Consider the following 27,299-nt stretch of genomic DNA (forward strand, 5'->3'; position numbering starts at 1 on the left):
CAATGACAAATAAAGATGTCTTTTCTTTAAAAAAGACACTTTACAAAGTCCAATTCAGTCATATCATACAGATTGGTTAAAAAGTTTCCTATATAAGGAAACGCAGTAGATTGCATCAAGTCTTGACAAGCAGCATTCACTCCTCCTGAAAGAGCGTAGAGCCACAGGTGACAGTCATCTGAATTGTCGTTGGCTTTGCAGCAACCCCTCATACTGAGCATGTATGAAGTGACAGTGGAGAGGAAAACTCCCCTTTCACAGGAAAACCAAAACCTCCTGCAGACCCAGGCTCAGTGTGAACGGCCATCTGCCTTGACTAACTGGGGGTTAGAGAAGACAGAGCAGAGATACAAAAAAGCACAGAAACATACATTGATCCGGGAATCGTTTCTATGTTAGGAAGGGTAGTGGCAGATGATCTGTCCCCTGCATGATGCAACAGCTAACAAAACACCAGACCAGATGTACATACTAGGAAGAGAAAAAAGACAGAGAGAACATAAAGTTGTAATAAGTTGAAATTACAACAAATGATGCAAATTGGAGAACAGTAGGAGAACTCAGCAGAGTGAGAGAAAAAGATCTTGATGTCGTCCAACAGCCTAAGCCTTTAGCAGCATGACTACATAGATAAAGTGCCTTAGGTTATCCTGAACTAACTATAGGCTTTATCAAAAAGGAAAGTTTTAAGATTAGTCTTAAAAGTAGACAGGGTGTCTTCCTCACGGACTAAAACTGGGAGTTGGTTCCACAGGAGAGGAGCCTGATAGCTAAATGATCTGCCTCCCATTCTACTTTTAGCGATTCTAAGAACCACCAGTAGAGTGAAGAGCTCTTTAGGAACTTACAGGCTAATCAGAGCTCTGATATATGATGGAGATTGATTATTAAGGGCTTTATACGTGAGAAGGAGAATTTTTAATTATATTTTTGATTTAACAGGAAACAAATGAAGGGAAGCTAAAATAGGAGAAATATGATCCCTCTTGTTAATTTTTATCAGACCTCTTGCTTCAGCATTTTGGATCAGCTTAAGGCTTTGAAATGCATTTTGTGGACTTAATGATAGTAGTGAATTCCAATAGTCCAGCCTTGAAGTAACAAATGCATGGACTAGTTTTTCACCTTCATTTCTGAACAGAATATTTCTAATTTTGGCAATATTCCAGAGGTGAAAAAAGGAAACCCTATAAACCTCTTTAATATGGGATTTAAATGACATGTCAACCAAGGTTTTTTACTTTACTAACAGAGGCCAATTTAATGCCATCCAGATTGGGTGATTGATTAAGAAGTTTATTTTTTAAGGACTCTGGTCCAAATATGACAACTTATGTCTTTTCAGAATTTAAAAGCAAAAATTTTATCCAGGTTTTAATGTCATCAAGACATACCTGTAGTCTAAGTAATTGATTGGATTCATTGGGATTTATGGATAAATATAACTGAGTAACAGATCTCCTTTATTTTCACTTTGCTACCCTTAGCTGGCTAAGTTAGCGGTAGCTGCCTAGCAGCCTGCTAAAAGCTCAGAGTAAAACAGCATAACAAGCTTTGAGAAACACACATGCCCATTATTACTTTTAAAATGACTTCACTTATATTGAAATATAACAGCTAACCTCCAAGGAATGAAGACAATTGATGATGTAATGTCTAAATTAATCTCCAATGCTGTGAAGAAAATAGTGACTCTCCTTACTCCGACTGTTTTTTTTTTTTTGGCTAACTTCAGCTGACTAGGCTAGTTCTAGCAGCCTGCTAACCTCCGCGTAAAACAGCACAGTAAGCTTTGATTCAAACTTACCAGTCTGATAATGCCCTGAACACACACATGTATCGGGATGCGGAATGTGGTTAGTTGAGATATCCGAGCTCCTTGGCTTTGGTAAACGTTCTTTTTCCGTTCTATAGCGATTGTATGAATGAGGGTGACAGTTATTGACACAGCACGTTTTAATGATGTTAACTTTTTAAAACCAGAACACAAAGACAGAATTGTGGATAAAAGCTATGTAAATAAGCAGAAGCTATGTAAATAAGCAGAAGCTAGTTTCCCGATGCCCAGGTATCCCACAATGCAGTACAGTTGTGACATCACCCTATCAAGTCCCATAATGAAACAATTTTTGTTCAATTTAACTTAGTTAAATTGAACTCAAAGGTTATTAAAAAATGGTCAGATAGGACAGGGTTAAGAGGAAATACTATTATTTATATGTAATCAGTACCATAGGATAGCATTAAAGGGTACATTAAGGTTATCACATTCAGTGTCTACATGAATGTTAAAATTCTCTACTATAACTACCATGTCAGTGTTTAACACTTAGGTAAAAAGTCTGAGAATTGGTCTGAAAACTTAATAAAGTCCTGGTGAATGATACAAAACAAAAATCAGAAGTTATTTTGTTACTTCACAGTTTGGATGAGGAAAACTAAGGGTTAAAGTAATTTGCCTGGGACTAATTAATAAATCAGACTGAAAAATGGTTAGTACTCTTCCTCCTCTTCCCGTAGTTCTGGGAATGTGGAAATTTAAATAACTGGAGGGAGTTGACTAATTTATACTAACGTAGTCCTCTTGCAGCCAGGTTTCTGTGAGACAAAATAAATCAATCAGATTATCAGAAAACTAACTAAGTCTTTGAAATGAGAGACCTTATATTCAACAAACCACAATTAATTGTTTTATTTTTTGGTTGAGTCATTAATTTTTATAATTCTTAACATCTGCTCATATATGATCAGTTTTAATCTATTTAATTTTGGCCATGGGCAAGACACTCAATTGGGTAATGGGTGGGTAAAAGTACAGAAGCTGCAGAGAGGTGTGGTAAACTATGGCTGTGCTTCCTGGTCTGGACCCTGGGTTGTCAGCATTTTGAAGAACTAATAAATCCGGTCAGATTTCAAAAAGAAGAGCTGCACCATCCAAAGTGGGATGGATGCTGTCTCTTCGGATCAGACCAGGTTTTTTAAGTTATCAGTGTAGCCCGCGTCGTTTCCAGGACATCACCAGGACAACCAGCGGTTGAATGATGACATGCGGCTAAACATGTCATCATTGGTCAGATCAGGCAGGGGACCAGAGAAAATTGCAGGAGTCCAACATTGTTTTAGCAAACATACAATCTGAAGCAACACTGACTTTAGTGACCTACGATTGACGTAACTGGATGTCATTACCGCCAGCACGAACAATCTTGCTGTATTGACGCTTATCCTTAGCCAGCAGGTATGATTTGATGTTGCTCGTTTCAGGCCCCTGGCAAACATTTGACTATGGTCCCTGGTGTCTCTAATGGCAGGTTTATTGACTATGGAGCTGGCAATTTCCATTGTCGGCTTCTTGGCGGATGTGTCCCTGAGTTGGGAAAATCTGTTAGAAACACAGACAGCTTGGTGGTGACCCAGGGACTTTGATCTAGAGCTGTGCTTTCTACGTATGTGTATGTTATGTCCTTATTTTTATGGCTCTGCAGGAGATAACGTTTTTTTTTAACAAAGGCATTTGTGACAAATTTTCCTTGCGCTTTTCATGTTTTATCTTCCCTTTATCTGCATAAAATTATAGATTGATTAAAACATTTCTTTGGTACTACATTTCTGTGAATTTTATTTATACTTGAGATTTTATTTTGTTTTATTTTTTACTATTTTCCTCTTATTTACAAGTAGCTGTGGGAGGTTATCAGAAAACTGAAAGTAACAGATACATTTGTCAGATAGCAAAAGGAAAAGCTTCAAATGAAGGTCTATTATTTAAAACTCCATTACTTACTGTTTCATTGGAGCACACAGGTTTTCTCTTCACAATCTGATTCATCCCACTTGAATCCAAACTGCAGAATAGCCCCGTGGGTATGAATTGTAGCTGTCCCTGCAATTTGTTAAATACCCAGCAGGAAGCTAGGACTTAAAAGGGTCTGGTTTATATTTGTCCAAGACGGCGGGTGCAACCAAATCTTGTCCAGCTAGCTGTGCCATATTAGAATAGTAACAGAGATATTCTATACTATAGTGACAAGTTCTGCCTCACAGGGGTTTGCATGATCTCTTTGCAATATTCATTTGAAAGCCCAACTGTCTGAACCATCACAAGTAAAAGGAAAAACATCTAGTGTTTTGTTTTGTTTTTTGTTGGTGTGTTCAAATTTCAGGAAGCACAACATATACAGGACATGGCAACACTACACAAATCTAAGGCCAGTCCACAGTAGAAACAATGTGAACCGACTGGAGACAAACTGCAGCACCTGCTTTAACTTGCATGACCAATGTGAGAACCCCCATTGAGATGCATTGATTCCATTCCAAGTCTTTCCCCTCTGGATCTCATTATAAGGAGGTTAAAATGAGGCAAATGTTTTGCTCGGAGATACACAGAAGTGATTACCAGACTAATTACAAGCACATATGTGAGAATCCTGAAATAGCCTGGTTCAAATTCATCTCTTGTTTTGTTTTTCTAATTATGGCTTCTGCAAATATATAATGTTAAAAGCCCAAACAAATATTTTAACTGACAGAATACGCACCTATTATGTTAGTGGAAGTGGATGGAAAATTATACATGTTTTAGTATTCAATTTTACAATTTTAAGCTCTCTTTACTCTGATACCCTCAAATAAAATTGAGTAATTGCTTTTTTTTTTTTTTTTTTTTTTTTTTAAAAGTAAGTTAATTAGTTTTAAATTTAATTCATTTAATCTCTGTATAAATCATACTGTTCTGTGAAGGCCTCAGAGATCTGTTAGAGAGCTTGGTACCACTCTACAAAAAGGTTCCCCTATAGGGGGTTAATCGTTTACAGACATGTTATTAATAACCTGTAAACACTTTATAACTTATTGATAGGTGCTTATAATGCCTTAATTCATGGTGAACCAAGAGACAGAACTGACCGGTTTGTTAAATATATAGTTGATCAGATTAGACGCCCCAAATTAATGCATGATAAACACTTAGAAATGAGCAATAAAGTGTTTATGGATTAATTAATAGTATATCTATAAACTATTTATTAACCATCTGTAAGGGAAGCTTTTTTGTAAAGTGGAACTGAGAAGTTTACTGAGCGAACAGCATCACAGAGACCGAGGAACACACTAGACAGATTGATATAAAGTTGTCAAGAAGTTTAAAGCTGGGTTCAGTCAATCATCCAAAAAGGGCAAGAGAATGGCACAGCTGCAAACCTCCTAAAACATGGCTGCTCACCACAACTGACAAGACTCTAAAAAGAAAGTTTTAGTTACAGAAGCAGTCAATAGGCCTTTGGTAGCTCTGGAGGTGCTGTAGAGATCCACAGCTCAGGATGCAAAATCTAATGGTGACGGTATCGGTAGTGAAATACCAAATAAATGCATCAATTCGTTTAACAAGGCATAGTAACTTTATTTTATACACATAACTTCATCTCCAAAGACTTTGCACAAATCAGTGGGGCATCACGAACCTTAACATATCAAAACTCTCCCACAATTCCTTGTTTGTGTTCTTCATAAAATCCTCAAAACAAGTACATCTGCCTTTCACATCCCCAAATGGTACATATAGTATGACCAATTAGAAATAAAATATCTATGTTTTTTTCCCCCTCCACTTTCAAACATTATCATATGTGCATTACATTACCAATTACAAAGAAAAGTTATCTTCATTGTCAAAATACAGGTGTGCAAATTGTTAGAAAAATACCGACTCATACCAGATTCTGGATTGTGCTCTGTAAAAATCCTTACAAACAGTATATAATAATCTATATAGAAATTTCTCCAACATGCAATGTTGTATTTCAAAAAAATATCCAACTAACAGGCTGTTCTGTTAAACCCTCTAAAAGGCTGGTCTTCCCTTTTTTTTATTGTCTCCAGAATATTACGAGTTAATTTCAGTAGTAGATTTCCCAGTAGTTTCTTCCTCAAACGCGAAACTGGTTCAACAATAGTTCTAAATGCAGTTTCCGCAGCCTGTTTTAATTACTGACAACTATCAAATCTAACTTTTTGAACAGACTTGCAGACATTAAAACCTAAATATATATATTTTAAGCCCTTTTTTTTAAATATATATATATTTTTTTAATCGATGACCAATGTTTTAACAAACACATCAGTTGTACAATGAATAAATAATCCATCTTGGTAGAGTTGACAGTAAAACGTCCACCATATAAATATAACCACTTTGGAAATCAAAGAAACTCATGCCATACCCGCAACAAAAACTACAAGCAGCTAGGATGAAACAAGTCAAAAGCATGGTTCAGGTGACAACAATGGTCAAAACACCCTCCCCCCTCCCCTTACAACAGAGTTAAGACAAGGATGGCATCTATTTCCTTTCTCTCCCTTCCTCGTCTCTTTTGAGGTAAACAGTAGCACTGTTAAAGACTTCTAAAGGCATATCTTCTTCTCCCTGGATCCACATTCCCCATGGTCTAAACCTGAATAACCTCCCACTGTCCACAAAATCCAGTCTCATTCACATGCACGGCTGGGTCTTTATACTCTAGCAGCTTTGGGGAGCTGCGGCTTTGCATCTTAGTTGTGGTGTGAAACAGAGAAAGCAATATAATGAACTTCATCATAGCGGAAGGGTGTAGGCATGTACAATAAAATATATTCTTTTCTCCTCTCATTTCATAAATAATATAAGACATTTGTTAACTTCACTCTCACAGAGCTATCTGCCTTTTTCAAGAATAAACCAAGTTCATCTTCACAATTCCTGCCATTAGTGAACGCCGTATTTCAACAAGCCAGGCTATTCATATTACCTGTGTCTAACAAATTAAAAACTGATTTTTATTAGAATAGCAGAACACTATCTCTGGCAAAATAGATTCAAAACCTTTGAAAGAAAAAAAAACAACATATTGCACTTTCAGAAACATGGATGTGTAATGTCAAATTACAGTTCGATTGTTAGAAAGGAGCACAATTAAAATAAAAACGGGAAAACAAATTCATTTTACTCATCCTCTGACGAAATTTCCACAAGCATAAGAATGCAGGTAAGCGACATTTGGAGGACGACGGTGAACAAAAAGCTACATGAGAACAACAAACTATTTTTATTTATTTTTTTAAAACTGTACCATGCACGGGGAGTGTTTCAAAAGCAGTGTGTCCTGGATTACAATGGACTGAGCTTGAGAAAGCTGCAGGGATGTTTTGGGTTTTAACAGAGTAAGACTGGCTAGTGACCGTGCAAGCACTGACTGCTGGCAATGGTCTTGCGTGGTTTGCTCTTGCAAAGGTGGCTTGAACCCCAGTAAAACCCTCCAAACACTTGAGCCCCAAGCCCCCTCCGCCAACACCAACCACCTCCCCTCTGTCTATCTCTCTCTCTCTCTCTCTCTCTCTCTCTCTCGGCTGCCCTGGGGCTGGGCTCACATCTCCCCATCAAAACGTCAGATGGCAAAATAGAAAGGCAGCTGTTTGCTCCCGTCAACTAAAAGTGCATCTCCACACTCCTCCAGCAAGGTCCGTCAGCCCACCGCTATCGCTGCCAAAGCAGTGAGAGTGGGCTACAGAGACCTGAGCTTGGGTCAGCACACATGTAGGTTTCAATAACTTCTTTTTTTTTTTCTCATACTTTGTATGTTTGGTAACATTTTTACTTTTTTTTCTTCTTTTTTTTTAACTGACTAGACATTACATTTCACTTCTGCTAATGCAGAAGCCAAAGGAGTGCTAATTGACAGGGCTGGCCCTAAAGAAGGCCAGAGACAGGTTGACAGTAGTGATGCCTCTCTCCTGATCCTCTTCGGTGTCATGCTGATTCCTAAACACCTCCGGCCGCCCCCGTTTCTCACTGGCGCCATTTTCACTTTTCAAGGCCGGCAATGCAACTGTACCAGTTGCCATGGTTTCACTGCAATGTAGAACAGTCTGGATTTAATTGGCCCCTTGTCACATTTCAGATATACACAGATAAAAAAAATAAAAAAAATAAAAAATAAAAGAGCGTCTTCATATGCCACATGCAGCTTATCGCCTAATTCGGCTAATTACGGAAATATTGAAGAGAATACATCAATATGAATGAACTTACCATGGAAACAGCATCATCATGTCAGAAAGTGGACAAATATAATTGCAAGGCCAATGTTCAACAGCATTACCATAGCAACAAGGATTGAGTTAGGACCCTGCAAACACAAAAAGTCATGTTAGTCTATACCAAAAATAAATAAATAAATAAATAAAATAACCCCGACTTTATTTCAACAATAGTTAGTTGATAAAGGATTAAAAGTCACTTGGCTTACCCATATTGTTTTGGACATTAAACCAATTGGTTATTTACCCCCCAAAACAATATCAATTATATTTATAAAAACGATCAAATTTTTGATCGTTTTTGTAGCGTGTGGTTAGCTTAGCCAACAGGAGTTTAATCAACTACAAGAGCTAAAGAGGAGAAACAAAACAAAAGTAAAATCATCTCTTAAAAATGATTACTGTGCATGAAAGTTTCACTTGTTCTCTATATTGTATACACTTTAAAGACACGTTAACACCGGACGTGAACAAGGCGCATGGAGCGTGTGATTTACACATTATCCTAAAGGTGCGCAATAAGGAGCCAATTAATGGTTGGCTCTGCGAACACCGTGTTTCGGGCGATGCAAATGGCGCGAATTCAGCACATAGAGCGAAGCGAAACAGTGAACGGTGCAGTAGACACGTGACTAGAGTGAAGCAAAATTTCAACAGTCAACTTTTTAGTCAATCGCGTTAGGGGTCCTCCTTGTCTATTCATTTAAGCGTGAAGATGTTTTTCATACGTTACATCTTCACACAGTACAATTAGCCTATATTTCTATTTCTATTCTATCCAAGACAGATGGAAGCACCGTGACTCACTTGGTAAAATCCACCAAGGTGAGCTGAACAGACAAGAGGAACTGGCAAGCAGATAGATGCTCCTCCTATTTCATGACGCGGTGAGGCGAGCTGGGTAAACATTTGCTGCGTTCTCAGCGCAAATTATTTTTGCGAGACAGAGGCAAAATGTTAAGTGACCAACGGCAGGCGATCAACACTAAAAAATGTGTCTTGTTTGCGTTTGATGTGAACGTACCTTTATATTGTGCTCATGTTACATAGAACCAAATAAAGTATAGGGATAACGGTGTTTTAGTATTTCCAGCCCCACTTGAGTGCTGCACCACTATTCACCGTACTTATAAAAATGAGCAAATTTCAAATACAATGAAATTCAGTTGTATATTATTATGTGAAGACTTTGGATGACACCATGTGACAGCTGTTCCAACTGTCACACAGAGACAGGAATGGTAAAGGGTTTCTGTTATTCCTTTTAATATTACTTTACATATTGATTAGTGAGTAGTTTAGGTTCATATCTTTAAAATTGTGTTTAACTACCCCCTGTGTGTGAATTAGCAGTGGTCTGATCAGCCACTATTTAAGTTCCCCCTCATGTCTCGTTTGTTAGGTCAGTTTTGTGCTTGAGTTCTTTGTGTTACTACCTGAGTTGTAGTTTGTTATGTTGACCTCAGTTTTTGGGCCCCAATTTATCATTTTAGAATAATTTTTGGATTTTTGTAATAAATTAAGAATATATTTTTGAAATTTCATCAACGTCTCTTTGGCTGGTCTATGTAAAACCTTCACACACCATATGACCATTAATTTTGGTTCTGATTCTGGTTTGGGCCAATCACCTTTTACCAAATACGACCCTGATCCAACCAAAATAACTGGAATTAACCTCCTGCGGGTTTTTATTATTTACTGGACTCATATAGAAGGAAACAGTATTTGTCCCCAACATATTTTCTCTCTTTTTGTTTTTTGTCACACTTAAATGTTTCAGATCATCACAAAAAAAATTATTTGACAAAGATAACTAGAGTAAGCAAGCATTAAGGTTTACAAGTAAAGATAAAAGCTATTCAAAACCAACCTGAACCTATGGGAAAAAGTAATTGCTCCTTAACCGGTTGCGCCACCCTTGGTGGCAACAACCACCATCAAGTCTCTGATAGCTGGGGTTGAGTCTTTTACATCGCTTTGGCGGAATGGTCAGTTTAAATTTTTTCTATAGCATCTCAATCAGATTTAAATTGGGGCTTCTGTCTTATTAGTTCACCCCAAAGCAGGAAGGTAGTTTTCTCTCAGTCATTCAGTGGGTGACTTGTGGGTCTGTTTTGATCAATGTCCTGCTGTACAACCCAAGTGCTTTTGGCAAATGCATCAAGAAACTGACCGTAAAAGAAAGTTTAACTTTTGTCTTATTAGTCCACAGAACATCTTCCCAAAGGTCTTGGAGGTCATCAGGAATGTGTTTTTGACACGTGTGAAATGGGCTTTTGTGCTCCTTTTGGTCAACAGTGGTTTTGGTTTTTCAATATTTAACAAGGGGGTCAATAATATTTTCACATATGGACAGGTTGGTTTAGAAAGGCTTTTTACCTTAACAAATGAAATCATCATTTTAAAAAGCTGCATTCAGTTTGGTTACCCTTGATTCTGAAGCACTTTAGTAAAAATCTAAACGAGACATGTAAAGGGTGGGGGTTACTTTTTGTGACACTGTAACCACATTTACCTTATAGTGAAAACAGTACTGTAAAGTAAAGCAAACATTGAAAATTACATTAAATATTATGTCGTCAAAGGGTGTATGGAACGTCACCCTGCTTGTTACGAACAGACAAATGGTTGGTATGAAACATCATTTCTACCCTGAAAAGTCAAGCAGGGGAAGGATTTCTTCAAAATAATCATCTTTATTATCAGGCACTTTGGTGTTGAAATGCAAAACAAGTTGGTTCCCAAGAGACAATGATGCTATTTTTTTTTTTTTTTGCGAGGTGAAGAAGAGCTGCCATGGACTTTGAGTAAACTACAGTGCACTTACTGTTTCTTCCGTGCTTTCTGCAATCTCCATGCTTGCCTTCTTTGAGTCTGCAAGGCTCTTTGGTTTTAGGGAATCTTGCTTCCTGAGTTTTGGGTCACTCTTGCTCTCCCGAATGGAAGGTGGCTTAGGAGTAGGTGTGGGGGTGCTGAAGGACTTAGGTTGTGGGGGTAAACGTGCCAGAGCCTGGGCACTCGGCTCTTCTTCTACTTCTTCAGGTTCAGGAGGTGGAGGGCCCCGTGGAGTAGCCTTGACGTAGTAACTGTGGTACTCGGAGTGGAGCTGGCCGTTGACCGGAACGGTGGGAGGCTGTGAAGGAGGTGCGGAGACTGGGGGTGGTTGCTGCACTTTCGATGGTTTAGGAGGAGCCTCAATGTGTGCATGAGAAGTCTTGGGGCCATCAGTGGAGGACAGCCTCTCTTCTTTACTCAGCTTCCTGCTAGGTCGCTCCTCCTTGCTGGCCTTGTAACTTGACTTTTCTTCTTTGCTTATCTTACGGGATGGCTTTTCCTCCTTGCTCGGTTTGTGGCTGATGCTGTTTCCAACCTGGCCAATGTTCTTGGTAGTGTCAGGTGAGGGTGGAGGAGTGGCTGCAGGACTGACCACAGGAGAATGGGGTGGAGTTGTGCCTTTGCGGTAAAAGTGGGGAGAATCATGTGGGGACTCTTCCTTCTTTTCAACAGGGACCTCCTTAATTTCCACGGGTTCCTTTAGCTGTTGTTTTATGTAGTCCGGTCCTGGAAAGGGAAAGAGAAGTGAAACACATTGTCAAGGGAGTATCATTCAACTTTGAATCATTACTGGGAATATGTCGCAAGGAAATACAATTGTAACTTTTACAATTGTTGGGAGGTCATCTGGCGGAAATAAGCTAAGCTTTAATTGGGAGAATTTCCAATGCATCAAAGAAATGTATTATTATTAATAATTGGATTTAGAATCCAGTATTTAGGATTAAACCTTACATCTAAAAAAAATTTGAATTGATGATTATCACAGTGCTATCACAGTATGGACCTGCAAATAAATCTTCTCAAACAATACTGTTTATTTGGCCAAATGTCTTTGTCCTGGGGCATGAGAATTTCTCACAACTATCTGTATAATTTAGCAAAAGCCAAATTGCTAAAAAAAATCCAGGAAAGCACACGAAGATGGTGAAAACGTATTGCAAAGAATGGATACGTTGTTGATACACACAATTCAAGATTCAATAATTTTTATTGCCATTATGTAACCATAACCCTAATGAAATTGGAGTTCATTCAATGAACCACTGGGTTAAAATAAAGCTTCAGAGAAATAAAGAGGTGTTTCTTGCATTAATGCCCTTTTCTTATTTAAAAAAGACACACTTTATGGAATTGGTATGCAGTTATCAAAATCAAAGGGGGGAGGTATAACCATTCCTATAACAGTGTAATTAGCGTTATTGTGAGATACTGGGGGCCTCCAGTACTCATAATCTCCAAGTACCTTTCAGCTGTGTGGCATTCCTAATTTGTTTCTGAACTGCCACGACCATAAGACCCACTACAAAGAGAAAGCGGGACATGTAAACATTTGTGGGACTTAACATATCTCCCCAGCTTAATTTCACACCATAGCTCAATAAGGGTTGTGGCTCCACGGGCGGGACTGTGTAATTTCGCTCTGTTTGGGGGACAGATTCCTGTTGAGGGTTCCAGACATGTTCCAGATGGTTTTGAGCATTTAAACGGCCCCTAGCTTCAAACCCTTGCAGGCCGGATGCTGTCCTGACAACTATTCTAACGCGATTCAGATAAACTTGCATACAGAGAAAACCCTGCTTTTAAGAAATCTTAGCTGGTGTACATCATCTGGACAGGACTTGGACGTGTTCAACTAATGAATCTTGCAAATGAGATTGTAAACGGGAACTTGCATTCGGACGTAAGCGACTTTTGTGTCTTTGTTTGTAATCTTCCAAAAAAAGACACTGAATACATCATGTTACCAGTGGTGACTGAGACTCAAACGTAAAGAACAAAAATAAATAGACTAGTGTTGTTTATATTTTGGTCATTTAAGTTACATACATACTGTACATCTTAATGTCACTGAAATGTAAATATATTTCAGTAAGTCAACTGTAAAAGTTAATCTTGTTTATTACATAATGTTATTACACATCGAGTAAAACATTTCAAGCACTTATTTATGGTAAACGTGTTGATTATGGCTTGCGGCTATTGAAAACCCCCAATTTTTCCATCCATCCACGGTCTCCAGTGGTCATAGGGCAAGAGGTGGGGTACAACCTGGACGGGTTGCCCGTCCATTATAGGGCAACACAGAGACATGTAGGAGAAAAAAAATCCTGTGTACACTCGCTCCTAAGGTAAAATAATCAAATAGTCTCAAATCATATAAAATCCACACACAAAGGTCTGAGGCTTGGATTCAAACTCCAGACTTTTTTGCTGCAAGGCCACAGAAATTGTGCCACATTGCAGCCCTAGCCGAATTACAAATAAAATGTTGTATCTCTGAGCCTAAAAAGTTCTGTAAGATTAACAAAATTAGACTTTATGATTTACAAACTTTATGTTATGGCCAGTAGACAATTCACTGGCACTGAACATCAGGGTAAGTTCAAAAGGTCATTGCTGAAGAGGCTGGCTGTTCACAGGGTGCTCTGTCCAAGCATATCAAAGGGAAGTTAAGTGGAAGGAAAAAGTGTGGTAAGGGAAAAGGTGAACAAGCAACTTGTGGATGTGCTTTTTTAAAGAAAAGCCCATAAAGAGTCACAAGATGTGGAATGGTGTTGGAATCAGAGACTCCAGGAAATCTGGGAGCACTTTACTCCCCTCTGGTGACAACTCTATTGGAGATGCTGATTTATTTTTTTCAGCAAGACATGACATCTGGCCAAATTGCCAAAAGCACCAAAGGTTTTTTAATCACCATGCAACCACTGTGCTTGAGGAGCAAGCAAACCTACCTGACCTAGACCCCACAGACAATCTGCCATATTGTCAAGAGGAAGAGTAGTGAAACCAGACCCAACAATGCAGAAGGCTGCTCATTCATGCAAAAACAGGCCAGACAGAGTATTGAATGTACAGTACAATACAGTACAGTGCATGAACATACTTTTCAATAGGCTGAAACCTCTGGATTGGAAACGCTTTTTAAAAAAAATCCTATTTAATATTCTAATTTTGGGTTTTCATTAGCTGTATCCCATAATCCTCCAAATGACCAGGAAATAAATGTCTAAATATTAATGTTACACATGAAACTCTAATTTGTTGACCTGTATATGTCAAAAAGTATATTTTCAGCAGTTGCCATATTTTTTCCTAAGATCACTGTTGCCTCTTTAGGCTCACTAGTATTCAAGCTTTTGTCTAAGCTGCAGCAGTTTGCCAGTTCTGCTTATGTTAATCCACAGCACATTTTCTGATCCAGTGCACTCTTATCAAAACATGAGCACTCTCTCCTCCTCACGCACAAATGTGGGCAATCACACAGCCATACAAAACATAACAGATCAGCTCTTTATGACCCAGCCTAGCTCCTCCTGACCTTAATTTGAGATGAGCAGCAGTTAAAAAGAGAGAAGCTTTAAAAGAAAAAAAATGTGAATAAGTGTGTGTATGTATGCGTGTGTGTGCGTACGCACACGCGCGCGCAAGCACACACACACACACACACACACACACACACACACACACACACACACACACACACACACACACACACACACACACACAGCAGGAAGAAGTAAACTGCATGGTTTTTCAGATTTGTTGCAAGTGGGTTTTAGACTGGGTTCAGACAAACATTCCTAGGTAGCCTGTACATCATAATCCCATTTTATAGAACACTTTTTAAATTACCGTCATTGTTATTTACCTCTTAAATCTTGTTTTTTGTTGAAGAGCTGACAATCAAACACCTACACAAGGCTGTTTTTGCTTTATAAAAGATGACAGGGCTTGTCAGACTAGACAACAGAAACCACGGGAAAAATAATATTTCTAAGCGTTTGAATCTTCTCTACTGCCTCCTGGCAAATTGTTGATTTAAGTGGTTTGGTGGTACAGTATGTCGAATAGAATAGCATATTGTTATTGCAAATGAAATGCACCTGCTTGGACTTATTTTACTCATAGCAGATCGTTAGTTAAGGTTATGATACTGTGAGGGTCTGAAATAGATGTGTACTTTAATCATCTAATGAAACCTCCACTTTTTTTTTTAAATCAAAACAACCTCTGTGCAATGTTTTTTTGGCCACATTCCAAAAATAAAAGAAAGCGTCCATGTTTTTCATTTTGTCCTCCCTTCTGACATACCTGACCGGCACAGGCTGAGGGTGCAGACAAGTAGGTAACAAGATCCTGCCAGAAAATCACCACAGCAACATTTTGACCCCGTTTTCGTCAAGAAATATCTAAGGTTTGTCCTAGAAGACTTTGTAATTTGCAGCAGCCAATGCACTCCAGTGTAGAACACTGCTTATTGTCGCCACAATTATTTCAGTTTCTAGAACCTCAACTCTGTTACATAGAGAAATATGAATACAAAATGTAAACAAACTCCATTCAACATGTTTGTGCGTAATATCATCTTTAATGAATGTAAGCAATATTTCACATAAATCCTTACCAACACTGAAATCTACATCATACTTTGAAAAGTGAAAAATGTTACTTCATTTGGCATGCAAATCGCACATTGTACTTTTTTTAGTGTCACTATTTACTTTCTGACAACAAAGTAGCACAGGTCATTTTTTGGTATGTTTTCTAAATGTAAAACCTTTAACTAAAGGTGCCACGACATCACTGTATAAACTATTTTGTGTAGTTGATATTAATGCATATATAAATTCTCCAAAGAATTTCATAAAAAATAAAAACAAACTATGAGCTTGTTTTGTCAGGCCAAACGTTCCTCCTCAGTAAAAGTGTTGGGTACGGTAGTGATATGCTGCTCTACCAAGTTGACTTCACTCTGATTGGCTACAACCATATTTTGAAAACCGGTCAAACGCTCCCCCACACCCACACCTCTCTTCTCGACGCAAACCAAATCATTGGTAATATGGCTAGAGGAAATATTGTTGCAGGATGCCGAGGACAAGTTGACCAAAGGCTTTAACCTGGTGGCATGCTTGATGGTGTGCTTTGATTGGAGAATATGTAATATTAATATTAATATTACGTAGAAAGATAATCTACGGACAAAGATAAACTGTTTTCTGATCTGACCGTTTTTGAGCAAGGAAACAAAGCTGACCACCCTTGAGCAAGTCCTTTGGTACCACTTTTGATATCAACATGGCCTTACCAGTGCACGATAGACCATAATATACCCCCAAAAACCACAGAAAAAGGAAATTTGTTGGCCCTTTTAACTAAAGCATACATTTTTCTTATTCCCATTTGGCCAATGTGAATCAATCTAACCCCAGCAGCACAGTACATATTAGTCAACATTCTAACAGAAGTAGAAATTTTGCTAAACAATGGAAACTTTTAACAACTGAGGCTGCATCCGAAAACATCTTTTTGGCCAAAAGAGCAGTTATCATGGCAACCATGATGTCTCTTACCCTGCACTAAGGAACTATAAGGCATCCCACAGTCCTTTCAGTGACGTATAAGCTCAGCCCACCACATGGAAATTAACAAAAATGTCCGGAGAGAAGAGAGCGCACACTTTGTAGTTAATTTTGGGAAGGCTGAAGGCCCGGAATTAACTACAATCGTTCGTCTGCGTTTCCGCTGTGCAATAATGTATGAGTTAAAGTCTGTCCGAAATTGGCACAGCAGTCTGACGCTCCTTTCCTTTCCATGATAGATTTCTTATTGTCAACCTCATGAAAGGTCAAGGAACAGGAGCTAGGAAGAGGAGCTAGGAGCTATAATTCAAAAGTTTGAGATGCAGCCTGAATAATATGGAACCATCAAGAGAGGAAAACGGGGCCTGTTGACACTGCTGTCACTCCGTGTGGTGGATTAAGGGCGTAACAACTTCAAATAATGTTTCACAAGCAGCAGAGAAAAACAAACAAAAAAAAAAAAACGTTATTATTCAAAACTAAAGTTATAGAAAAATATTGTTACCAATGATGATATTATTTAGAACAGAAACAAAAAAGGTAACACATTAAAAATCAAATCTTCACTTAAGGTTGACATTTCCCTGCTTGCATTTACACAACAGCACAGCTAACCTCTACAGGAAGTTTGAAAAGGTTTGAAACTCCCATGAGCCTCTGGTTCAAAAGTTGTGGCACAGATTTTGTTACTTAATTATTGCCATTTGTAAACATTTAGGAAAATATATACTGTAGTAGCCCTGTGATGGACTGGGGACCTGTCCAGGGTGTACACTGCCGATAAGCAGGTATAGAAAAGGGATTGATGGATGAATGCTGTAGTACGTTTGTTCAAAGATTTTTAAACCTTGGGGTTTGAGAGCAACTTAATAGACCATTTTACCAGTAGTGAGCGATAAACTACCAAAAGGCTGTAAAAAGCTATACTAGTTGATCTCTGTTGGATTTAACTTCTGCATGCCTGTACCTTTGTTTAAGAAGAGAATAAGGCACCTTATATACTATTTATAAGAAATATGAGTCAACTTCATCTAGTTAGGTGTTTCCCACACCCTCCTACTCAAAGTGACAGATGGGGGGAAAAGGATCTGCTACTGTTTTATCAAATTGCAAGGGCACATCTTCCCAGTCATTCACAGACACATCTAGTGTGACTCTCAAATGTGTGCACATCCCTGTTACCTGTTTTCTGTAATGTGAAAAAGTTTGATAATGATAAACAATGTCAAAACTTCATATCCACTAATTGATCCATTGATTGACTGACTGACTGACTGACTGACTGATTGTCGGTCAGGAGTAGAATACAAAACAATCCACAGTCTTATGAACATATGTAATTTTATGGTAAAGACAGTCATCAATACTTTGAGCAAATGTGGGAAGTTCTTCCAAAATGGATGGCGAAACAGAAACAGGTCAGGGAGGCTGCTAAGACGGCAATAGCAATATTGAAGGAGCAGGAATTCCCAATCAGTAAAGGCTCGATCCTGTGATAATTCTCTCCTGTTTTCCTCAAGTTTGGACAAAGGAGTTGGGCTGTAAAACCGAGGCGTTTGCATTTGATGAAAACATCCAGCGCTGGCTTAAATCATCAAAAAACATGTGGAAAAATGTGGTATGATCTGTTGAAACACAAGTCAAATTTTGGCTTGCAATCTCAAAAATGTAATCTAGATAGAAATACCCACTGAACATCACCAAAAGGACGCCTCAGGGAAACATGGTGGGCGCAGCATCACGATCCGGGGTTTTCTCTAGATGAAATTAGGGTTTCTGTTGCAGTGGATTAGAAATATATGGTGCCTGTTAATTATGATCCAAAACCATCAGGCTTCTGCTAGAAGCATCGCAGTGAATTTAAGCCTGGCTCCAAGGGGCCTTTAGTGCACAATGTTTTCTCCTAAAAGATTTATAATTATTTCACATTTTATGTGGGAAAAGTTTGGAAACAACTAATGATTGTCCAATGTTTTACATCACAAGAACCTGGCATTTTAATAGAGGAATACAGACTTTTCAGAGCTACTGTATAGTGCATTTATATTTGAGTACTTACTGCCTATTGTCCAAAGTAACTGAAAGAAATAATTGTTTTATAAGCAATTTAAGAACTTTAAAATTGTTAGTTTTGGGGAAAGAGCTTTCCTGATTGTAAACAGTAAATGGACTGAACTTACAGAGCTTTTTTCCAGTCATACTGACCACTCAAAGAGCTGTACACTAGAGCCAATTTCACCTAATCGCACTCATTAACGCACACACATTCATACACAACTCGGTAGGCAACTTTAGGTTAAGTGCCTTGCCCAGGGGCACATCAACATGTGACAAGGGGAAGCTGGACTTGACCCCACAACCTTCCAATTGCAAGACAACTACTCAACCCATCAAGCCACAGTCGCCCAATGTGTCTGAGAATTACTGAATAATCCCAACATCACAGGTTGCGGTGTTATTTCAACAGATTTAACTGAGTTAAGATATTTTGCAAGATGAAATATATATGAAAAATAGTTAAGCAGGCTATTTAATAAAACACTTTATATCCTGCTTTTCTGAAAGTCATAAGAAGCCCCTGCATTAGCTTAACTTAAGGGAAAACTACTGAGTGAAAGCTTATACCCCACCTGCTGCTATGAATACACAGCAACACCTGCTCGTGTCTGCCTTTTAGCCCTGACAGCTCCTGGCTTTTATGACTCCACCTGGTTCAAGTGCACCTTGACTGGGGCAAATAGGGCGGAGCAGGATCCCTCTTGCCCTCCCCTCCTCTCGAACCCCCCCCCCCCCCCCCCAGCCGTATCTGTGGTGAGCGGCTGAAGGAAGGAACAGCTGCTGTGCGAGTGCAGGAGCAAAGTCCTCTCAGTGCAAAAGGATTTCAACTATGTCTCCATTAGACCTCTGTGTGCACACATCAGCACCAAATATAGCCCAATTAACGTCATGCCACAGGCCACGCCTAGAAAACCCCCGATGCCCCCCCCTCCAGGATGCTGTGTGTGTGAATCAATCATAAAGGTCAGGATCCTATTTGCTTTGACCATCTCTTTCCTTTTGAAGCACATACTCCCAATCTCAGTGATAATCTGCTATGAGTCCGAAATGCTAATTACAAACCACAAGAGGGATGGACCCACAGTTGTAACTATGAGTCCAGGAAGAAGTGTACATTTAGGAAGGAAAGCGGATTACATCGGAAAAGGGAGGTTTATTCTGATAGAATTAACCCAGAAGTTCTTTTAACGCTACATACCTCCATCTTCTGTGTGAGTAAATATGCCTGTGAGTTGCACAACATTTTGCCCTCAGGAAGCTGTAATAATGGGAAACTGCTCAACATTTAAACATGAAAAACCAGCCCAGAGACAAACCAGAAATCAACCACTAATCTGGATAATCCAACTCCCTTTATACCGCAAAAAACATTAAGTCCTACAAATTAAAAAAACAAATTAACGTGTGTTGAATAAGCCTGGCTGTTGGCAGGTGCCTGTTTGGCTTTCAGATGGACTTAACAGACAAGCTAACGTAACCGAACGCTTAAATGTTTCAGCTCAGATGTCATCCTGCGCTGTAGATTATTATGACATCGGCCACTCTCATTCATGATCTGACTTATAAGGCAAGGACACTCTCCGTGGGCACGCGCGTTCGAACACACACACAGACACACACACACACAGGTGGACTCGGAGAACACTCCGCCTGCCAGGCATGACCACTGTTTTCCACAACACAAACAAGCTGCAGGATGTCTGTGGCCTTGGCTGCCCATTTCTGTGGCTTGGACAGCGACATGCTTGAATGGAGCCCATTGTCAATCTGTATGTCACTTACTATTTTGTAGTGGCTTTTGGCAAGGGCCCAGAAGTTGCTTGCTCATAGGGCTAAATATATTCCACCCAATGGAAGAGGCGAGGATAGCATTGATCTTACACGGTAAATGGAAATTAACAAAAAGGTGTGGCCGTGCTTCTCTGAATATTTGAGCTATTTTTAAGACAGAATAAGGGAAACCTAAGCATCAAACATATAATGCAAGCAGTTTGAATAAATTAACAGAGTGTGTCGCTTTACAATTTTTTTTTTTTTACTTTTTCCTTTTCAATTGTGTTTTGGCCAACAACATTTATATTGGTTTCTGTTTTAAAGAAACCCCAAATCCACTTCCTTTTTTTTTTTTTTTTTGCTAATAAACTGTATACATGGATGTCTTATACTGTCCACAAGTCCAGGGTCATTATTTTGACAATTTACAGCACATTTATTGAACTCCTGCTTTTGTGTCTAAAACCATCAGTGTGGCGCCCTCCTCATGTTTAATGAGTGTACTGCATTTGAATTTTGAATCAGTATTGCTATTGGCTCAAAAGATACGTTGACGTCACCCAGAAAAACTGACATTCGTAGCTCTACCACTGTGGGGGGTAAAAGCGACTCCATCTCAAAGGTGCCACCATAGCGATTTGGAGCTGAAATAGTGAGCTATGCGATTTTTCAGGTTAGCAATTTATTAGCTTAGCATTCAGTTACTTGATTTGCTTTGTTCTTGTTCCCCAGACCACAGCGCCCCACATGTTCCTTTGTCTGCCTTTCACTGCCTCCTTTAGGCAAATTTATTTGGAGTGGAGTAAAGCTATAGTAGGTCTTTAGGTTAGATATACATGTGAAAAAACAGTAATACAATAAAGCTGCCAAAAAGGGATGATGCAACAATGTAAAACACAACAGCAGCCCCAGAAAGGAAGTAATGACAGGCAAGTCTCCAGCTTAATTGTGAGATCATATGCTGATGATTTATACGGATATTTGTCAAGTGAGGAGGGTGAATTCAGGAGAAACATTGCTTGAGAGCCGTAGGAGACTTAAAAGACCAGCAACCAACTTAGGGACCGAAAAGGGGCTCTCTGTGGCGAGCCAAGGCTGCTAGTGCTGTCAAAACATTGTTCCAAGGACATTCTGTCAACTGCTAACTTTCCCACGGCAGCCTGTCAATTGGTAGCCTCGTGAGACCATCCTGATCTCGCAAGCTTTCAAGGTTTCACTCGCAGATCAGTCTGGCTACTTTCCGTTAAAGAAAATTTGGAGCCGTTCACCAAACAAACGTCCAATCAGCGTTGGCTTTGAGGCGGGTTGAGGTGTGACGCGACGAGAAGCGCGACAGTCCAGTCTAAAGAACATGGCGGCTGCGCGGACCGACTCGCGGAGCGGGGGTGTGGGGGTGGGGAGACGACAAGTTTTGCGCGCGGGGGGCGTATCCACGTGTTTTATCCCTGCCATTCACTATATGCACGCGCAAAAGCAACAACAAAACACCGCGTGTTAACGTCAAATAAACATGCAAGCATATCGAGTTATTATTATATTTTTTTTTGGAATGTTGGCGAGGCGGTAGCATGAGTTTGGCGAGGGGGCTGCCTCGCCAAGATAGCGCTGCGGGAAACCTTGCTGTTAGTTCGTCATATGCTTCGTTGATCTGATTGGTTTATTTGGCCCGTCTATCACCAACATAGGCCAATCAGCTAACCAGTATTTTCGCCCCTTCCCAAAATTACTTCAACAGAAGGTTATACGGCGCAAATCCATCTGGCGGAGTCAGGTTAGTCAATTGGGTCTTAAACATAAAATTCATGCTACACATGTGATTGATGAGGGAAATAAAAAATATTGATATTCATCAGATGGCAGCTGATGTTAAACACACTTTCATTCTTGTGGCTTAAAGACAGAAGACGAGAAGGAAACCATCATCGCTGCAGATAATTAATGCCGTAAGCCAAGCTGGGCGTGGGGGGGGGGGGGTTGTTTGTAGAAAGTAGTTAGTGATTCATTTTTTAATGCCATCATCAGATGTTGTTTACTAACAGAGAGCACATTAATGTAAAAAAGTTATAAAACAACACATTTTCTTATGTATGAGCCTTCAAGTACGCTGGCATCCAATCTGTACGCCACCTCTTACCAAGTGACCACTGGAGGCAAACACGGTTTACACCCAGGCTTAATATTACCTATTCATGTAAGTATTAAACAGATTTGTAGGTTTTCTGGCATGAAAATGTTATAAGGTGTGTTCTTTAAATAACGCAAGATTATCAACCAAGCACCTCTTGCTGTCCTGAAAATGTGTTAACTGAGAAAAGTGTACTGTTTTGTAACACGGCTTTCCATTGGCCACCCAGCTCTGACCTCAGCTGAATGACAACTTTTTTGAAAAACAGGACCCCTGTCGGACAATTTATGCAGTATTATATGCTTGCCAATACCTTGTGAAACTCAGCTTACCTTGTAAAAAGACTAAATGGGGCTGAGTTGACACCCTATGCTTTGAAGACAGTACACCTGTTAAACTGTCAGGCAGAGGAAAAGTGAGAACCCCATGGGATAAGTAGAAGGACATTTTTTTAAGGGGTCCACTTCCACCACTGCTTAGACTCCTGTCAACCAGAAAGAGTCAAGAGAGAATTTTTTTTCCCATCCATTTATTTTTCTTTGACCTTAATGGTTTTTTTCCCATTACAACAAGCCTTTGAGAGCTGGGAAAAGGCTTCCATTCAGAATACAGTGGTCTGTTTTAGTTTACGTACACAGGCCTTTATTGTAGTGCTAGAAATCGTCTTCAGTGTCTCGACTGTTTAATCACACAGCCGGGACACTAATCTCTCTTTGTTTGTGTACCAAGCAGAAGCTCAAAAAAACAAGCTCAAAAAGTCAGTGCGAAAAGCTCTGAAGTGCACAGAAATCAACTTCCCACTTGTTAACCAGTCACACAAAACATGAATTTTGTGGACAAATGTGTTGCTTAGAGAAACAGGGATTGTGTGAGCTAGGCCCGATTGCTCATAGATGGAAGTTACCATCAGCAACCCTGCAACACCACTAACTGCAACCCCATCTGTGCTTCTGCGACGTCTGAAATGACTGAAAACCTTGTCTAAAACCATTTCTGCGTGCATGGCCAGGCAAATGCTGGGCCGAATTTAGCCGCAAGAAAAGTATTGCATTTCAGCAAAGGCACTGACCTCCCAAACCCCACAGTGCACCTGCAGCTTGAGTTTGGATAGATGGTATCTCATGGCGTTCCAACCAACTGGGACTTAGTCAGCTTCGCTTTATTGCTATTTTACTGTTCTACTGTTTCAGTAAGGCATTTTAAGGGTGTGGATGGCGGACATCACCCATGTCCGCTTTGTTTAGCATGCCTTTCTTTCTAAATGCTAGCCTGATCTGTTCATGCTCACCCTTTGTGGTTAAAAATTTATGAATTGTAATTGGACAATCAAGGACCGTTGTTCATCATATCGAGCACATGGTGTAATGAGATCTTATTACACAAGATCGCATAAACAGCTAAATTTCTCAACGAGGTGAAGTGTGTGTCTCAGAATTTTGGTATAAGCTACTGTGCTGTGAACATGTTTTTATGCCCTACAGATTTATTATGTGTTCGCTTTTTGTAATACTAAAATGTTTCAGATCATCAAACAGATTTTAATATCAGACAAAGATAACCTGATTTAATAAGACTAGCTGTCTTCACATAATAATTGTTTTTTCATTAAGAGGAAAATCTATCCATTTCAACCAGGCATACGCAAAAAAGTAATTACCCCTCTTGTTAAGCCATGAACTGTAAACTAAGTTCAATTCACCAGGAACAGCCAGATCTGGCCAGTACCAGACATGTAGAAATCCCGTAAATAGAACCCATGTGACAAGACAAAGTGCGCTAAAAGATCTAAAATAAATCAACACATCACGCCTTGTTCTAAAGAATTATAAGAGCAGATGAGAAACAAGACATTGACATAAGCCTGGTCAGGGTTACAAAGGTATTTCTAACCGTTCCGGACTCCAGAAAACCATCGTGAGAACAATTACCCACAAATAGTGAAAATATGGAATGTTGGTGAAGCTTTCCAGGAGTGAATGTCCCACCATCAACGTGTTCACTTCAAGAGCTCATTGACGGCTAACCACAAAAGAACCCAGAACTACATTTAACGCGTTGCAGGCCTTATTTGCCTCAGTCATTTGTTAGAGGTTCTACATTAGGAAAGAGACCGGGCAAAAATGGCATCCATGGGAATGTTGTTCCAAGGCCAAAACAACTGCCGACAAAAATACCACAAAGGTCTGTCTCACATTACCCATAACATGTCTTGACAATATACTGTGGAGTGACGAGACAAAAGTGAAACTTTTTGGAAAAAGAACTGCAAGGCTGACCAGAAGTACAAAAAGTTTGGAAGCCACACTGGAAAGTGTGCGTCTGGCATAAAACTAATACAGCAACTCAAAAAAACAACAACATCACACTAAAAAGCATTGCTGCCTCAAGACCTGGACGAATAGCCGTAATAAACGGGACAATGGATTCTGCTGTTCACCAAAAAATCCTGAAGAAGAATGTCCAGCCGGCAGTTCAATGGAGCTCAAACACACCTGGGCTATACAGCAAGGATTGATCCAAAGCACACCAAGAAGTCCACTTCTGAATGGCTCAAATATCACCATTAGGTTTATGTGCAAAGACTTTGCAAACCAGGCTTGTTTGGAGAGCCTTCAATCCCTTAATAATTGAAATTATTAATTGAAAATAACATTTTGTATTTAATCAAGTAGTGTTTGTCAAAAAAAAAAATCTACTATCTGAAACATATAAGCATGAACCTCCACCACTTCTAAATCAATTCGGTTCTTATGTCAGCATTAGAAAAAAAATAGTAATTGTTTTTAAGCACAGAAACAACACAGCGGATGGCTAACCATTAGCTGCTAATGATAGCGAAGTTAGCGCAAAACCCCAACAACAGACTGATGAGTTGAATGGTTTCTATTGAAGTTTTGAAAAGCCCAAATTCACTTATCTGATTCTCCATAAATGTCCTCAACAGTCCCTCCCCCAGCTGCTCTTCTGCCTTTTCCAGAGGCAGAAGAGCAGGAAGGCTCCTGGCCCTGATGGTGTGTCGCCATCCTGCCTGGAAATCTACGCTGACCAGCTGGCCCCCATTTTTACACAGATCACTGGAGCTGTGTGAAGTTCTTCAATGCCCTACAATAATCTCGGTCCCCAAAAAGTCCTCCATGGAATAAATAATTACAGAACCGTCGCCCTGACATCTGTAGGGATGCAATGCTTCGAAGACTGGTGTTAGTGTATGTAAAGGACATCACAGGACCCTTCTTGGACCTCCTGCAGTTTGCCTACAGGGCAAACAGGTCAGTGGATGATGGAGTTAACTTGGGACTGCACTACATCCACCCCGATCTACAACACCTCGAAGTTCCAGGGATATATGCAAGGATCCTGTTCATGGACTTCAGCTCAGCGTTTAACACCATCATCCTGGAAATCCTCAGCACCAAACTCACCCAGCTCACTGTGCCAGCCTCCACCTGTTAGTGGATCACAAACTTCCTGACTAACAGGAGTCACTAGGTTAGGCTGGGGAACTTAGCATCGGCACACAGAATATTAGCACTGGCGCCCCCCCAGGGTGTGTGCTCTCCCCACTTATCTTCTGTCTCTACACAAATGACTGCACCTCAGGAGATCCATCTGTCAACCTCCTGAAGTTTGCTGATGATGAGACAGATGGGAGGTTGATTAGCTGGCTCTATTGTGCAGCCAGAACAGCACATAGGTAGACTTTATGACGTTTGCACCTCCAACATGTATATGATGATAACAACAATGGAAATCATATTTACTCCTGCATCCTTTGCACTTTGCTCATTGTGCTATTGTCTCAATTTCCCCACTTGTTTATAGTGGGTTCATATGTGTGTTCTATAATACACACTGTGTTTGATTATTATTATTGCTTTATTGTGGTATTGTATTATTGTATAAGTAAGCACATTGTGACTATTGTACGATACAGAGTCAAATTCCTCATATGTGTACACATTGCTGCCAAATAAAGCTGGTTCTGAAACTATAGTGGACTACCTAAAATCTAAAATCCCTGCGTCCTCAACCCTGACCTGGTAAATCTTCACTGAGCAAAGGTTGTTTAAAATCATACATTTGCGAAACCTTTATTTGTGAAACACTAAAAAACAGCATTTTCAATGCTTTTTTTCCCAGCTCTCGGAGCACCTTAGATTTAGGTACAGAGTGGTCACTTTGACCCAAAATACTCTGTTTACAGACTCATTTAGGCACATTTTGTGATTAGCTAAGTATTTACTCCAACACCAACGAAAGAAAAAAAGTGATGGTTTCAGAAGAAATGTTTCTAAAATCTGGGCTGATCCTTGTGAACCCGATAAGGTGTATTGTTTTGTCTTGAGAATTAAAAGCATCGTTACACCTCTGATACACAGACATGTATTGTGCATGAAGAATTGTTCTGAATTGTTACCTGGCTGGTAAAAGTTGGGAGAGAGCTCCCTGGCGACCGCTCTGGCGATTTCCGATTCATGCACGGCAGAGATGGAGGCCTGTTCTGCAGCCTCGCTTTTTGTCCTGGCGTGGGCCGTTCTGGAGACAACACAAGGAAGAACCACATTACAAAACAGAAAACAGACATTACAGGGAGACTATATACACTAAAAGGAACACACAGACACATTTATGAAGGCACATTCTTCCCTTTTCTACTACTTTTTGACAATTACTTAGCACGCACCCAGGTTTAGATCAAAAGGCTATCTTCTATTATCATTTTCTTCTTTCTTTACTCTCTACTCGCCCTACACTAAGCTGTATAACTCAGCCCGCCCCTCTTGGATAATGTAACACTTTCACTTGTGTTGCAATCTGAAATCCAAATCCTGATTTTCCAAATGGAA

The 27,299-nt window shown here is 39.7% G+C and overlaps 1 protein-coding gene and 1 long non-coding RNA gene across 2 annotated transcripts in view; both read right to left on the minus strand.

Moving 5' to 3' along the window:
* Positions 1-1,710: 1,710 nt before the first annotated feature.
* Positions 1,711-4,657, minus strand: LOC118556901. Its single transcript, XR_004927464.1, has 2 exons — positions 3,785-4,657; positions 1,711-1,908 (listed from the first exon to the last, which is right to left on the minus strand). It is a non-coding gene; the product is annotated as an uncharacterized LOC118556901 (long non-coding RNA).
* A 719-nt stretch (positions 4,658-5,376) lies between these two features.
* The window catches only part of jph1a (junctophilin 1a), a 59,546-nt gene continuing 37,623 nt past the window's right edge, over positions 5,377-27,299 (minus strand). Inside the window, exons 4-7 of the mRNA XM_012857367.3 lie at positions 26,870-26,988; positions 10,904-11,637; positions 8,066-8,162; positions 5,377-7,885 (exon numbers count right to left, since the gene is read on the minus strand). Of these exons, the coding sequence (XP_012712821.2) occupies positions 8,082-8,162; positions 10,904-11,637; positions 26,870-26,988 (934 nt within the window). The 3' untranslated portion in view covers positions 5,377-7,885; positions 8,066-8,081. The remainder of the gene's footprint in view (positions 7,886-8,065; positions 8,163-10,903; positions 11,638-26,869; positions 26,989-27,299) is intronic.

Source organism: Fundulus heteroclitus, chromosome 21 (genome assembly GCF_011125445.2).
Source record: "Fundulus heteroclitus isolate FHET01 chromosome 21, MU-UCD_Fhet_4.1, whole genome shotgun sequence".
Lineage (NCBI taxonomy): Eukaryota > Metazoa > Chordata > Actinopteri > Cyprinodontiformes > Fundulidae > Fundulus > Fundulus heteroclitus.